The 16406-nt window shown below is 40.8% G+C and overlaps 2 protein-coding genes across 28 annotated transcripts in view; one reads left to right on the top strand and one right to left on the bottom strand.

Moving 5' to 3' along the window:
• The window catches only part of SON (SON DNA and RNA binding protein), a 34341-nt gene extending 29017 nt beyond the window's left edge, over positions 1–5324 (bottom strand). For all 6 annotated transcript variants that reach the window (XM_055279535.2, XM_055279529.2, XM_055279531.2 and 3 more), the window contains exons 1-2: positions 5180–5324; positions 1987–2153 (exon numbers count right to left, since the gene is read on the bottom strand). In XM_055279535.2, coding sequence (XP_055135510.1) covers positions 1987–2153; positions 5180–5256 — 244 coding nt within the window. In that variant the 5' untranslated portion in view covers positions 5257–5324. The remainder of the gene's footprint in view (positions 1–1986; positions 2154–5179) is intronic.
• The window catches only part of GART (phosphoribosylglycinamide formyltransferase, phosphoribosylglycinamide synthetase, phosphoribosylaminoimidazole synthetase), a 40922-nt gene continuing 29321 nt past the window's right edge, over positions 4806–16406 (top strand). For 2 of the 22 annotated variants that reach the window (XM_063639326.1, XM_063639335.1), the window contains exons 1-4: positions 6207–6285; positions 8984–9169; positions 13600–13774; positions 15868–15979. In XM_063639326.1, coding sequence (XP_063495396.1) covers positions 9025–9169; positions 13600–13774; positions 15868–15979 — 432 coding nt within the window. In that variant the 5' untranslated portion in view covers positions 6207–6285; positions 8984–9024. The other 20 variants (XM_055279546.2, XM_055279547.2, XM_055279542.2 and 17 more) reach the window with 20 other exon arrangements.

Genomic DNA, 16406 nt, shown 5'->3' on the forward strand with positions numbered 1-16406 from the left:
ACTGCCACTTTTGAATCCTCAATCAATTCATCACTTACTAGGTTAACAGTCTTGGCCAAATTACTGACACACTTGTGTCTTCTAGAGTTAGGAGGATAAAGTGAGTTAAAACATGCAAAGTACATCAAACAATGCCTGGCATAAAATAAGCTTTCAACAAAGCTTAGTGATTGCTTCTACAGAGTATAGAAATATCTGAACAACAAATATGAAATATTCATAGAGAACTCAAATTTTACCTTATCATGCCTATGTTACATTCTAATAAAAATAACATTTTCCCCCAATACTATTCTAAAACCACTAATAACGTTTTAAATGTTTCTATTTTAGAAAATACTGATTTTAGAGAGGAAATTCTTAGTCCTTAATTTATAACTTAAGAAACTTTGATAATTTACATACCCTAAAGAGATAACATTTTCCCCCAATACTATTCTAAAACCACTAATAAATAACTTTTTAAATGTTTCTATTTTAGAAAAGAACGCTGATTTTAGAGAGGAAATTCTTAGTCCTTAATATACAACTTAAGAAGATTTGAATTTACATACCCTAAAGAGATAGAGAGTATTCAACTTTAACAACCAGATGGGATTTATTTACTCCAATGCCAATATCAAATTAGATAAATCTTAGGGATCCCAAAAAAAGCTCATCAGAAATCTGAGTCATTAAGACTACAGAAAAAACGCCAGGCACTGTGGCTCACGCCTGTAATCCCAGCACTTTGGGAGGCCAAGACGGGTGGATCATGAGGTCAGGATATCGAGACCATCCTGGCTAACAGGGTGAAACCCCGTCTCTACTAAAAAATAGAAAAAATTAGCCGGGCGTGGTGGTGGGCGCCTGTAGTCCTAGCTACTCAGGAGACTGAGGCAGAAGAATGGCGTGAACCCGGGAGGCAGAGCTTGCAGTCAGCCGAGATCGCGCCACTGCACTCCAGCCTGGGCATCAGAGCGAGACTCCGTCTCAAAAAAAAAAAAAAAAAAAAGACTACAGAAAAAAATAAATCAACACTTGACATAGGCCAAAGCAAAACTTATCATTTTCTATTAATTGTTTGTTTCATAGTACAAAATGTTAGATAAGTTATACTTCAATCAAGGTTGTTGGAGCCATGAATCTAAGCATAAAGTCTGTGAGAGTCATGAATCTAAGCACAGCTAAAATTCCCCTCAAAAAAGAGGACAAACCAACCATATTACAAACTTGATTCTAGAACTAAATCAAGGTAATGACTGTTATTTTTGTGGCTAAATCCTTCATTTCTAAACATCAATTAATCAATTCCAAAAACGCTAAATATTGAAGCAATGACTCCTCTCCATCCACTGCAGTTTAAGTGGGATGGATGTTTTTACACAACTGTTTAATAAAAACCCATACTCAAATTCCTGATACTGAGAAACTGAATCAAATAAACTGAAACTAAGTCAAAAATAAAAATTATATGCTACCAGCAGAGTAAACAAGTACATCAATGTTTGTTTTTCAGTGGAAGTATGGAGAATTTAAACAAGAAAGTCTTCATTAAATTAATTAAACAAAAGCTTAAATTTACTGAAATTTTTATTTTTATTTTGAGATGGAGTTTCATTCTTGTCGCCCAGGCTGGATTGCAATGGCGCAATCTCAGCGCACTGCAACCTTCGCTTCCTGGGTTCATGCGATTCTCCTGCCTCAGCTTCTCAAGTAGCTGGGATTACAAGCACCCACCACCACACCCGGCTAATTTTTGTATTTTTAGTGGAGATGGGGTTTCTCCATGTTGACCAGGTTGGTCTGGAACTCCTGACCTCAGGTGATCCACCCACCTCAGCCTCCCAAAGTGCTGGGATTACAGGCGTGAGCCATCGCACCCAGCCTGAAGTTTTCAATTTAATAAATATTTTAAATACTGAAGTCAAAAACTAATATTAACCTTCAAATTTCAAAAAAATCTTAAAAGAAAATTTTTGAGACAGTTAATTATCTCCAACTTACCTGGCTTATATCGTAGTTCTGTATCTAAGACCCCAGAAAGTACTTCCTCTATCTTCTGCACTATTTCTTCATTTGGTAGACTCCTGGCAGAGGCAGCTGCATCACCCGCCTGGTTTCCTTCAATGGGTGTATTTGTTTCACCATTCAGCTGGCCTTCATTCCTTCCACTTGACATGAAAAGTTATCGAAATTCATTAATGTTTTGTCATACCATTAATAAAAAAATTAATCCAATTAATTACAATAATCATATGTTGTACTGTCAGACGTTTTACCTTTTACCTATTTTAGATATTCACCACTAATAATGCTTCCTTAACATGATCTACTTATATTTTGGACATTTCATTTTTATACAATTAAAGTTTTCAGAACTATGAAAATTAAGAAAAAGTCTTTAAAACAGGTTTCTAAGTACACTCTTTTTTAAACAAAATAATTTCAGAAATCTAACTTTAGGCTTTTGGGTTACCCACATATTTCTCTCAGGGGAGAAAAATTAATAAGAGCCCAGTCACAAATCGAAAGAAAAACATGTGGCCTAACATTATGGTAGAAACCATGGCTACATTAAAGCCACATCTGTTCATAAATCACGATCACCACCAATAGTATCAAGGAACACAAAAGTTAGCCACAGGCACACTGAATAAAAAGGGTAACCTGTAACCTCTGTCCAGGCTTACATTGTTACTGAAATGCCACTGAACTTAAAAAGGAAAATAATTTATGTAATTTCTACACAATTATCAAGAACTCTGGTTTATAAAACTCACATAAAACAGTAAAAGCATAGATGGTTTAACACATGTTCCATTCACAGGGCTGGAGAAATTTTTAAATAGGTGAGAACATATCATTCGCCCAGTAATTTTTACTATTTTCGTGTGAATTTGCAAAATTTTGAAAAATCAAATAATTTCAGCAACAGTTTGATTTTAACTTCAATTTTAGCTAAATGAAAACACATCAAACAATTATGCTCCACTACCTAATAAAAGTCTGAATGGTCAAAAACCAAAAAAAATTCAGTAGTTACCTAAATATTATTAAGGAACATCTGGTTTTCTAATACAATGAATTGCATAATTATAATTAACATTTATTGACTACTAGTGTCATACTGTTCTACATTAACTCATTTAATCCTAACAAAACTCTGAGATCACCACTATTATTCTTTTATAAATAAAGAAACTTCGCTGAAGGTCACACAGCTACTAAGAAGTGAAGCTGGTACTCAAACCAGAGGCCATATTCTTACACACCAGCTATAACAGAAGTTCGATAACTTGTTTTGACTGTCTAAATGTCAGCCTCATTACTCTAATTTACATAAAAGCAGATGAGAAAAAAACAGCTCACTGAAATGGCAAACAATCAAAAACTTGTTTGCAGACTGATAATGCATTATGTGTTGAAGAGAAGATGCATATTCCTCTAGTAATAAACTGCTTCGTCTAATATTATTTTTAGATATTCTTTCTGTAGCACTTTATTTTACAATTTTCCTAAGCATTTATACATAATCATGACAAATTTGAAAATCAGAAAAATAATTATGGTTTTAAAAGTTAATCTACAAGGAAGTAATGATTTCATCTTAAAGCTACCAATTGTTAACCGCATTTACTGAAAAGCAATGAAAATTTCAAACCACCTAAATATGCAACGATATATTCCTACAATGGGATTCTATGCAGCCATGAAGAGGTCCAAAAGACTGAGACTGAGAGGGACAAACTTGTTCACAACGTATTAGCTGGAAAAACGATCAATACAAAACAAGATGATCACATATCACACAATACTTGGGGGGGAAAAAATGAAATGACATGAGAATATCGATAACGTGAGTTTTTCTCCTTTTTCATGTCTTCTAAATTATAATAAAACACTCATTTTCTAAAGGAAAGACTAGCTTTTAAAAGCTACAAAAACACACCTTGTTAAACTAAGCAAACTACTACTTATTGCATCCAGAGATTTGTCAGGAAAATTATATTCTCTTAGCTCGGGTCTCTTCTCATCCAAAACACTACTAGCAATGTCACAGAAATTTAAAAAGCAATGTGAGTGGATCTATTTCCACTTAAAAAACAACACATTCTGTAAAAGTGATAATTCTAGCAATAATACATCATTGCCCTAATAATCCTGTATTACTCTGGGCACTTACAACTGTTTTTCGGCCCATTTTCAAATTCACATACTGTTCTTGCTCTCAATTTTTATAATACAATTAAAAACACTTGAACTCGGAACACTTACGTTTCAAGATCTCTTTCCTACTTCTGTACTTTAAAGAAATGAGTATCTTACACAAAAGCAAATACCGAGAGACAACCGCTGAACACGATACATTATTTTCCTGACTAAACAACCATTTCTTTAACAATCTCTTCGCCTTCAAATTTTGTGAAGCCAAGCACAAATTATGTAAAGTCTACCAGCAATGACAAAAATAGCGTGTCAACTGGGGCAGGGGTAGCAAGAAAATAATAGACCTACACACAAAGTCCACTTTCACTTGCTGTAATTAATCGCAACCATTTCAAAGTCCCCTTCCATCTTCATCTCGAGTATTTTAACAAACTAGCAAGTATCAGTTTAAGTTCGTTTTAATTGAAACATTTAACTATTAGAACGGCTGATAGATACTACAGGACACTAGGCCCCAAACAATCTTATTAATAGATCCAGACCCCCAAGCGGTCTGAAGCTCGCAATAATAAAGAGGATTTAAGATTACCCAAGAAAAGGCCGTTAGAGACCCTTTCCGGTCATAGGCACCGGCCGGCAAAATCCGCGGAGGCGGAGAGGGGGAGGGGATACGCGGCGGCGGCGGAGGAGCTGAGGAAGGAACTAGGCCCGTCCCTGGCGGACAACCGGGCCTACGGGTAGCTAAACGGCAGGGGGAACCCAAACAGGGGAGAAGGGTGAGCATCTTAACTCGGTTCTAAACAGGGAGTCTTGGGTTACCTCGGAAAAGGCGAAGTTCCTCAAGGGAAAAGGAAGGGAGCGGCTGGGGAGGGCGGTTGGGGGGGGACCCGGAAAATGGATCCCAGGCCCAGGCGGGGCCCTAGCGGGACCTGAGACGAGGAACGACTGCGTCTCCGAAGAAAGGTGCCAAAGAAGGCTAGGTGAGGCCCTAACGGTCCGTTGGGAGCAGAAGAATCTGGGAGGCGTTTACCTGGAAAGCTCCTGTTGAATTTCCCGGAATTTACTGACCACGAAAGACCTAAAAATCTGCTCGATGTTGGTCGCCATGGCGTCCGCTCCGTTCTCTCAACTCCTCCTCGCTAGTCCTCCAGGCTCCCAGCATGCCTCGGGAGGAGGCGCAGTGGCCAATTCGGTCTCTCGCCTTCCTGATTGGCTCCAAAGGGAACGCACGGTCCGGCCCGCTCCACCGAGGGACCAATCAGTGAGCACGGCCCTGCTCTCCTCTGCTGTTTCTGAGCGGCTGGGGTAGAGGTGCTGACGTTTGCGCCGCGCACGACTATGTCCGCCATGTTAGTGTCTGACGCAGGCGCCATTACAGGAGCCGTCTCTCTCGAGGCGACCGTGTCCGCCTAAGTTGTCGGTCCGCAGCGCTGTTTGGGAGCCTTAAGAGGCTTGCTAAGCGCCTGAGATTAAAGGCCAAGAGGAAGAAGAGCAAGAAGGGCAACCCAGTGTTTAACACAGGGCTTCCAGGCGCTCTCAGGTGGCGCCAAGTTCAGTTTCGACAGGGATATGCATCCGGGAGAGAATTTTTCAGCCCCCGCCCCCACTGGGATGTGAGAGGAAGAACTCGCTGTTGCCCTGTGTCTCCCCCAGTGCGTTCTATAACCAGCCTCATTTTTTTTTTTTTTAGCAATAGGCCGGATGTCCTAAGCGACCAGCATTCAAAGCCTGGTGCATCAGGAGTCAGGCATGTCACGAGATTTTTCCGCGGTAGCTGGTCAGCTCTGACTCGTGAGCGGCGCACAATTGGCTAAGAATGGGTTTAGCATTTTGGCGCTCCCACTCGAAGCTCCTGGAAACACTGCGTGGCACCCCGTACCACTGTCACATTAATAAACGTGCTAGGGCTTGGGTGTCTCGGCTGGGGAGCAGTCAGGCCGCGCCCAGGGCGGGAGGGAATCAGACTTGATTCTCCTTGCCGCGGAGACCCAGGGCCGCGCGGACCAGTGGGGTAGGGAAGACGTCGTGGGGCGGGGCGGGGCGGTGAGGGGCGGTGCCGCGCTGGTCCCGCGCCGGTCCCGGTGGGCCGACTTCCGGCCAGCGGGCACGCGGGAACCAGGTGGCCGCCCGGTGTCGGTGCGTAAACCCCCTTCGCTTTTACACGGAGCGGGCTTAGGCTTTGGTTTGGGGATTTAAGATCGGGGACTGAGTGAAACCATAGAAACTGATTTGTAGAAATTTTCCTGTTGTTTGTAAATGCGGTGGGTGGGGATTGGCCATGTGCTTTTCACTTGTTAACTGTTAGCTGGTTTTTGTTTGCTCTTTTACTTTTCCTGTTTTCTAAGATGTCAAGGCCTTTTTGTGTCTTTATACGTTTTCAGGACATAACCCTAAATTGGTGTACTTTCTCTTTATGCACCCGTTGTCTCTAGCAGATTAATTGGTTAATTTTGTAGTTGGTTTCTACTTTATTCTCCATATCCTCTGATACGGCTTTATTTGCCTGTCTTATTCTCCTTATGTTACCCATTCTAATGAATGAGGCCCAAGGTTAGTGAAGTCCCCCAAGGTCTTCCTGCTAGTATAGGGCAGCGTCTCTACCCAGGCCAAGGCGCTGTGTGAGACTCAGGAAAGTCCAGGCGTCCTCACCACTGGGTAGCAATGCTATTTTCAGTGATCCACTAGAGTAAACAGAATTTTCCCACACTACTGCTATATTCAAACTAAAGATGTGACATTTGCTCTAGATTTAAAGATCTGTTTATTTCTGGCCGGATGTGATGTAATCCCAGCACTTTGGGAGGCCAAGGTGGGTTGACCATTGGAGGTCAGGAGTTCAAGACCAGCCTGGCCAACATAGTGAAACCCCGTCGCTACTAAAAATACAAAAATTCGCCTGGCGTGGCGGCGCACGCCCGTAATCCCAGCTACTTGGGAGGCCGTGAGACAGGAGAATCCCTTGAACCCGCGAGGCGGAGTTTGCAGTGAGCGGAGATCCCACCACTGCTCTCCAGCCTGGGCGACAGAGAGAGACTGTCTAAAAAAAATAAATAAAATAAAAAATCTTTATTTCAGATGCACATGGCAAGTAAAATGTGTTTTCCCATTACAGTAAAGTAGCTTTTCCTTCCGAGACTGTAATTTAACAGGGTTTTTTTTTTCCTTTCTCAAATTTTTAATGATCATCGTTTCACTTGTTGAGAGAATCTGAAGCAAAATTGCTTCCGTTAGGCTCCACCCCCTCTTACCTATGTGACCTCCAACAAGTTATTTACCTGTCTGGGCCTCCTTGTCTTATCTGCAAATTGGTGATAGTAATAGTATCTCCCTCATAGGATTCTTTCATGACAAGCATTTTAAATAGTACCCTGCCCAAGGTAAGTGCTCAAAAAAATGTTAGTTTTGTATATTGTCAGCTTACATTTTTCTTAAAATGTGTATTCCCAACATCATCAAAAGAAGTTTTCAATTTTCTTTTTCCTGTTACCACTTTGTCTTGTGGTAAGTAAATGTAACAAGTTAACATTTACTACTGCTGAGTGTTAGATTGTACTTATTTATAAATGCCATTTCAGTTAATCTCCTAGGTTACACTGCTGTTGTATCCATCCTTCTAAGTCTCAGGTGCCAGAACTAAAGTGAAATGAGTTGGAATTTGATTTTTGCCTTGTCTACCATTTTTCTAGCATATTGTGCTACTTGAATTAGGAGTCAGCAAACTATGGCCCACATACCAAATCCTTTTGCTGCCTGCTTTTGTACAGCTCACCAAATATGAATGATTGAGAAAAAGAACAGGAAATAAATGAGGTTTTTGTGACATGTGAAAACTTTATGAAATTCAAATTATAGTATCTGTACATGAAATTTTATTGAAAGCAAGTCACGCTTATTTGTTACAAACCTTTGATGGTTTCCTACTACTTAAAGTACTGTTAGGCAACAGTGATCTCTGACCCACTGCCTGTTTATGGGTCAACTAAGTTTTTCTGGACATTGGCACATTGATTCATTTTTGTATTATCTTTGGTTGCTTTCCTGCTAAGGTGGCTGAGTCGAGTAGTTTTGACAGAACCATGTGGCCCTTTTTGTGTAAAGTTTGCTTACCCCAGTTTTCAGTATATCCTTTAATTTATGATAACCTAATCTATAAGATTTCAAGGTTTAAAAATTGATATTTTATAATACATTTTGAGTCTAAAACAAGATTCATTTCATAACTAAGGCATGATGATTATTAAATCTTTTTGAAGTGAAGCCCAGAGAAGGGAGATTATCACATAAGGAGCGGAGAGTCATCGTTTGACTCCTTAACCTAGCTCTCTAGGCCAGCCTGCCTTCTTTTTGAAATACCTCCCTTACGCTTGTGACCACAGTCATATTTCTCAAATTATGAATCCCAGTTTTTCAAAAAGGAATAATTGGATGAAAATGTCATTTGTATGAGTACAAATGATTACTTAAATTATATTTACAAATCTGGATTTCTTTTTTTTTTGAGATGGAGTCTTGCTCTGTTGCCCAGGCTAGAGTGTAGTGGTGTGATCCTGGCTCACTGCGATCTCCGCCTACCAGGTTCAAGCAATTCTCCTGCCTCAGCCTCCTGAGTACCTGGGATTACAGGCACCCGCCACCATGCCTGGCTAATTTTTGTATTTTAGTAGAGATGAGATTTTGCCGTGTTGGCCAAGGCTGGTCTCAAACTCCTGACCTCAAGTGATCCACCTGCCTCGGCCTCCCAAAGTGCTGGGGGTACAGGCATGAGCCACTATGCCCGTCCCTGGGTTTCTAAAATGTGCATCCTAAGATATAAACTGTGGTTTTCTTTCTGCAGGTTTCATTTTCCTTTGGAATTTCTGCTTTACAGACAGAGCAATGGCAGCCCGAGTACTTATAATTGGCAGTGGAGGAAGGGAACATACGCTGGCCTGGAAACTTGCACAGTCTCATCATGTCAAACAAGTGTTGGTTGCCCCAGGAAACGCAGGCACTGCCTGCTCTGAAAAGATTTCAAATACCGGTAATCATATTTTAAAGTGGGGAGTAATAGTTATTATTTGTTATTAATGGTATGCTGTCAACCATATCTGTGCTTGATGATAATAAAGGTAGGCCGGGCACAGTGGCTCATGCCTGTAACCCCAGCACTTTGGGAGGCCAAGACGGGCGGATCACGAGGTCAGGAGATCGAGACCATCCTGGCTAACGTGGTGAAACCCCGTCTTTACTAAAAATGCAAAAAAATTAGCCAGGCGTGGTGACGGGCACCTGTAGTCCCACCTACTCGGGTGGCTGAGGCAGGAGAATGGCATGAACCCAGGGAGTGGAGCTTGTAGTAAGCTGAGATCACACCACTGCACTCCAGCCTGGGCCACAGAACGAGACTCCGTCTCAAAAAAATAAATAAATAAAATGAAGATAGATTGCTATTCAGGGTTGAGTGTTTTCCTTGACCTTAAAATTTATTTAGTAATTTGAATGCTTTCATATGTTATAAACTTAAGGTAACCTATTGTTCAGAATATGGCATTTCCTTATCTTAAACTGTTTTAAACCTGATAAAACACATCCATTGGAAAAGTAATAAGTGCCTAATACAGATTAAAGGCATTTTGATGTGTATTTTTGAAAATGGAAAGTTTAGTATTGCTATTAAATATAACTCTCTGACCACGTGCAGTGGCTCATGCTTATAATCCCAGCGCTTTGGGAAGCCAAGGCAGAAGGATCGCTTGAGCCCAGGAGTTTGAGACTAGCCGGGGCAATGTAGTGAGACCCGATCTCTACAAAAAAAAAAAATACAAAAATTAGCCAGGCACGGTGGTGCACATCTGTAGTGCCAGCTACTTGGGCAACAGAGTAAGACGAGACCCTGTCTCACAAAACAAAGTTTTTAACAGTTGTTACTCTAATAGATCTCAACCCTTATCTCTTTTTTTTTTTTTTTTTTTTTTGAGACAGGGTCTCGCTCTGTCACCCATACTGGAGTGCAGTAGCATGATCTAACAGCTCACTGCAACCTCTGGCTCCTGAGTTAAAGCGATTCTTCTGCCTCAGCCTCCCGAGTAGCTGGTACCACAGGTGCATGCCACCACACCCGGTTACTTTTTTGTGTTTTTAGTAGAGACCGGGTTTCACTATGTTGGTCAGGCTGGTCTCGAACTCCTGACCTCGGGTGATCTGCCTGCCTCGGCCTCCCAAAGTGCTGGGATTACAGGCATGAGCCACCGTGCCCAGCCTCCACCCTTATCTCTCGATTGGCAAAAATGAAAAAATGGTCAGTTCATATACTACATTAAGCTTGTCAGTGGCTTCAGAAACTCCTCAGTATTCTAATAATACTTAGAATAAAACTCAAACGCCGTACCATGCCTTACAAAGCCCTTTGTGCAGTCTGTCTTCTGCCTGCTCTTCCAACCTGATCTTTTATATCCCTTTTTCTCTTTTCACTATACCCTATCCATGCTGTCTTACTAATTTCCCAAGCAGAAGCTTGCTGCTTTGGACTTTATATTTGTTCCCACCCCTTACCATGACTGTCTCCTCATTATTCAGAGCTCCACTTAAATGTTAGCCTCCTTAATTATATCTCTCCTACAGTTTCTTACTGAAAGCAAGCGTCCATCCCCATTTCATTTGTTTATGATCATGAATGTCTGTGTTTATTTTTACTTCACTATTGTCTGTCTCCTGTGTTCTTGTCCCCCACTAGAATATAATCTCTAGTAGAGTGTAAGCTCCATGAGGGCAAGGAACTTGTCTGTCTTGTTTTGCATGGTGTGCACAGTGCTTAGTTCCCTATGTGGCACATAATATTTATGGAAAGAAGAGCATGGACCCAACAAGCCACAAACTGGGAGAAGATAGTGGCATGTGTATAAGACCAAAAAGAATAAGAAAAAGACAAATTAGAAAATACCTCCTTTTCTGGGATCTTAGTTCTAGGAGTGAGGTATATGTTTATTAGAGAACTGGGACAGTTTCTCTGCGATTGAGGTCATACAGGCAAGCCCATCAAAATCTCTTAAGATCGTCATGAGACTTCTACAAGTAGTCTTGTAAGACTACTAAAGGATCTCTTCCTCTTGTTGCCCTCTGCTATACTGTTGACCCTGCTCAGCCTAGTTGTGTTCAGAACCACTAACCCAAAGTGTGTGGTACTCCATCCTAATCACATTCAGGCAGTTGCTGCAGATTGAGGACCCCACCTTTTCTGGACTTGGACCCTATACAGTAGTCACCAGCCTATCCACAATTTCACTTTCCACAGTTTCAGTTACCCACAGTCAGCTGCAGTCCAAAGTAGTAAATGGACAATTTCAGAAATAATTCATAAATTTTACATTGCACACCAGTCTAGCATAGCATGATGAAATTTTGTGCCGTCCAACCTAAGACGTGAATCTTTTTGTCCAGCATATCCATGTTGTTACTTAGTAGCCCTGTCAGTTATCAGATTGACTTATCATGTTATCTCAGTGCATGTGCTCAGGTAACCCTGTTTTACTTAATAATGGCCCCAAAGCTGATGCTGGCATATAGTTATAATTGTTCTATTTTAGTTTTAGTGATAGTTAATCTCTTACTGTGCCTAATTTGTAAATTAAACTTTATCATAGGTGTTTATGTATAGGAAAAAACATAGTATATATAGGGTTCAGCGCTGTGGTTTCAGGCATCCACTAGGGATCTTAGAATGTGTCCTCTAAGGATAAGGAGGGACAACTGTACATCACAAATATCACTTCTTGCACTCTGTACCAATGGCAGAGTGATTGCAGACTTCAGCTGACTTAACGAATGGTGGTCCAGACACAGTGAGGCAGGAGAGCACCTATGGAGCCAAACCATGTTCAGTATGTGGTTGATCCTACCGCTAGTTACTTAGAACTCCACAGAAGAAAATTTACCTGACTTGTAGGTTATAGAAGACAGGTTCCTCTTAAAAGCGTCATTGAGTTCTTAGCTTAAACAGCTCTGCCCCAAAGAGATCCCTCCTGACCCAACCCGAAATAGCCTCTCAATTCACTTCATATCAAATTTGCTTAATTTGTTCATATTTGCTATTTTTTTGTTTGTATATTTATTACCCAGCATTCCTGCAGTGGATTGTAAACATGTTAAGTATAGGGACCCTGCTTGTGTTAACTTTTTTTTTTTTTTTTTTTTTTTTTTTGAGACAGAATTTCGCTCTTGTTACCTACCCAGGCTGGAGTGCAGTGGCGCGATCTTGGCTCACTGCAACCTCTACCTCCCCGGTTCAAGCAATTCTCCTGTCTCAGCCTCCTGAGTAGTTGGGATTACAGGCACCTGCCACCATACCTGGCTAATTTTTGTATTTTAGTAGAGACAGGGTTTCATCATATTGTTCAGGCTGGTCTCGACCTCCTGACCTCAGGTGATCCACCCACCTCGGCCTCCCGAAGTGCTGGGATTACAGACGTGAGCCACTGCGCCTCGCCGTGTTGACATCTTAATACCAGTGCTGAGGACAGTACCTAGCACATAGTGGATTTTCAGTACAATTGAATGATTGACATTAAAAGACCAATTTCTGAGTATATTGTATGGTATGTTTTTTGTTTAATATACGATCAATATTAGTGACGTGAAAATATCATGGAGGTGATACTTTATGGCTGTTTGGGAAGTTTATTGGTGTTTTCGTCTGTCTACAATGATAACGGAGAACTGAGCTCTGTTGGTTAGCCTAATGCACTCTCCTCTGAATTTCACATGTTGAAACTGTCATCTCTGCCAATATAAGAAAACCAACAGATAACAAGCATACTAAAGTATAGAACTTAGTTTTTAGTGAGACACTTAGTTTACTTAAGTGGAATGTTTTTGTAAATGCAGTGTGGTTTTTCTTTCTGTTTACAGCCATCTCAGTCAGTGACCACACTGCCCTTGCTCAATTCTGCAAAGAGGAGAAAATTGAATTTGTAGTTGTTGGACCAGAAGCACCTCTGGCTGCTGGTAAAGTTTGTTTCTGTTTATTGTTACAGTGTATTCAGTGCAAACAGAAGCTTAGGAATCATCTAATCCAATTCATTTTTCAGACGAGAATTTGTAATATTATATTGGAGAAAGAGCTTCCACTCTCGAAATTTATGGAGTCTAGATTTTGTTTCCCAAGCATCAGTTATATGATGAGTTAGAGATCAAATTTGCAGCCGTGGAAAACATTTTATATGTCTTTATTCTGCTGTATTCTGGTGTGTGTTTAATAGTCCATATATGCAAATATAACAACTTTTGATAGATTTGAATAACATGTTAGTAGCATTTTATTTCTATTCAGTAGACAACATGAAAAAGTTAGTTATCCTCTGCCACCAGTCATCTGCCTTGTCTCGATGTAGATATAGTCTGATACTAATTCGTCTTCAGGCTGAAAAGCCCCTGGGGAGACCTTGGTTCACCTAAGGCTACTGTTTTCATTAATAGGGATTGTTGGGAACCTGATGTCTGCAGGAGTGCGATGCTTTGGCCCAACAGCAGAAGCGGCTCAGTTAGAGTCCAGCAAAAGGTTTGCCAAAGAGTTTATGGACAGACATGGAATCCCAACTGCACAATGGAAGGCTTTCACCAAACCTGAAGAGGCCTGCAGCTTCATTTTGAGGTAGGTAAATGGTTGCCTGTGAATGACAGTTGTTTAGTTGTGATATTTAAATACACAGGTCAATGGCCAGGCGCAGTAGCTCACCTGTAATCCCAGCACTTTGGGAGGCCGAGGCAGGTGAATCACTTGAGCTCAGGAGTTAGAGACCAGCCTGGGTAACATGGTAAAACCCTGTCTCTACAAAAAATACAGAAAAAAAAAGCCAGACATGATGGTGTGCACCTGTAGTCCCAGCTCCTCTAAAGGCCAAGGTGGGAGGATCACTTGAACCCAGGAAGCGGAGGCTGCACTGAGCCAAGATTGTGCCACTGCACTGCAGCCTGGGTGACAGAGTGAGACCCTGTCTCAAAAAAATTAAATAAATACACAGTTCACTTCTGTGTTGAAAATGTAATGCTAGGTCCTTAGGCTGTCACAAGATTGTAGTAAGATAATTATGGAAAAAACTTTCTCAATAAATATTATGTGGGTTGTCTTTTTCCAGAACCAAAATAAAATGGGATTCTATGCATATAGAGTTTATATGATCTTGTGGCCTTGCAGGAAGATGACATTTTTAATAAAATCTGAGTAGTTCCTCGGGGGAAAAAAACACTTGGTTCTGCAGTTGTGCGCTCTTTTCACAGCCATGTTTTTGGTTTTTGGTTCCCCGCAACCTGAGATGGGGCCTCTCTCTGTCACCCAGGCTGGAGTGCAGTGGCATGATCTTGGCTCACAGCAGCCTCTGCCTCCTGGACTCAAGTGATCCTCCCACCTCAGCCTCCCAAGTAGCTGGGACAATAGGCACACACCACCACTCCCAGCTAGTTTTTGTATTTTTTGTAGAGATGGAGTTTTACCATGTTTCCCAGGCTGGTCTCAAACTCTTGAGCTCAAGAGATCCGCCTCCTTCTGCCTCCCAAAGTGCTGGGATTACAGGCATGAGCCATAACACTAGGCCTCATGGCCAGATTGACAAACACAGTGGCATCTTACAACATAAAGAACATTGATTTTTTTTTTATCATAAATAATTAACCAGGGTGAGTAATCATCACTTGGTCATCTGCCACCACTATTGCAATTTTATTTTATTTATTTATTTTTTATTTATTTATTTTTTTTTTTTTTTGAGTCTCACTCTTTCACCCAGACCAGACTGCAGTGACACTATCTCTATCTCGGCTCACTGCAAACTCCGCCTCCCGGGTTCATGCCATTCTGCTGCCTCAGCCTCCAGAGTAGCTGGGACTACAGGCACCCGCCACCACTCCCGGCTAATTTTTTGTATTTTTAGAAGAGACGGGGTTTCACTGTGTTAGCCAGGATGGTCTCAATCTCCTGACCTCGTGATCCACCTGCCTTGGCCTCCCAAAGTGCTGGGATTACAGGCGTGAGCCACCGCGCCTGGCCACTGTTGCAGTTTTAAATTTCAAAATTAAACATCCTTTGTTCTCTATTATGTGGAAAGCATTTAGCAATTAATGAGTGTTAGTAGACACATGCATTTGCCCTTTTTTTGTTGACACTTATGCTTCCTGGTATGTTTTCCTTTCAGTTGTGTCAGTTTCATTTTTTTTTTCGTTCATATCCTACAGAGTTTCTTAAACACTGAATATTATTATTTCCTAGCAGCCAGATGCCTTGAGCAAGTAACAGTTTTGTTACTTACTTTGGGTAAGTTTCCTTCCAGACCCCCAGGCCCACTGGATAATTTCATATGTGTACTCCCAGAAATGGTCTGTGTATGCTTACTGTTGTTATACAGCTGCATTTTCTACTTGAATGAGAGTACTATTTGCTACTTTGTATCTTACAGATTATACCATATCTACTCTATACATCTACTTATTCTTCCAAAGATACTGCCTATGTAATCTCATGATAAATGAAAAAAGCAAAATTATAGGTACTGTATGATTGCAACTATAAAGGAATACGTAGGGGAAAAAATCCTGGTGGGAAGTACATCAAAATGTGTTGGAATGATAAGTAATTTTTTTCTTTCTGCTTTTCAGTCATTGCTATAGCATATCGCTACAAAATCCCACAGCATTTTAAAATCTTGAGTTGTAATGGTTTATTGGATGTTGAAGACTACTCTGTCTTTACAGTGCAGACTTCCCTGCTTTGGTGGTGAAGGCCAGTGGTCTTGCAGCTGGAAAAGGGGTGATTGTTGCAAAGAGCAAAGAAGAGGCCTGCAAAGCTGTACAAGAGATCATGCAGGTAGGCTGAGTCTTCTGAAAAAATTTACTTTTCTATTCGTACTGAATAAATACCCTTTTAAGTTTAAAAAATGTTCCTCACAATAAGGAAAATCTATTTTGCAAACATATGGGTAAGTTATTTTTTATAATCCCATGTATTATAATCCATCTCTATAAAATAGTTATTATGGATTTACACTGTAAATTAAACCATGACTGTATTATTTTGAAGTAAATTGTAACATCCTTTGTTGTCTGCCACTGAAAGAAAATCCTCAGACTCTAGAACATATAAATAAATTATCAGGCCATCCATGAGGACGAAAGTATTTGTCCCACGTGTCCCAGGTCTAAGAGAAGTAAATTAATGAATGAATATGCCTTGTCTTTCGTGATCGATCTTTGTTGTTGTGGGTTTTCTGTCCTTGTAGAAATCTACTTTCACA

Source organism: Symphalangus syndactylus, chromosome 5 (assembly GCF_028878055.3).
Source record: "Symphalangus syndactylus isolate Jambi chromosome 5, NHGRI_mSymSyn1-v2.1_pri, whole genome shotgun sequence".
Taxonomy (NCBI): domain Eukaryota; kingdom Metazoa; phylum Chordata; class Mammalia; order Primates; family Hylobatidae; genus Symphalangus; species Symphalangus syndactylus.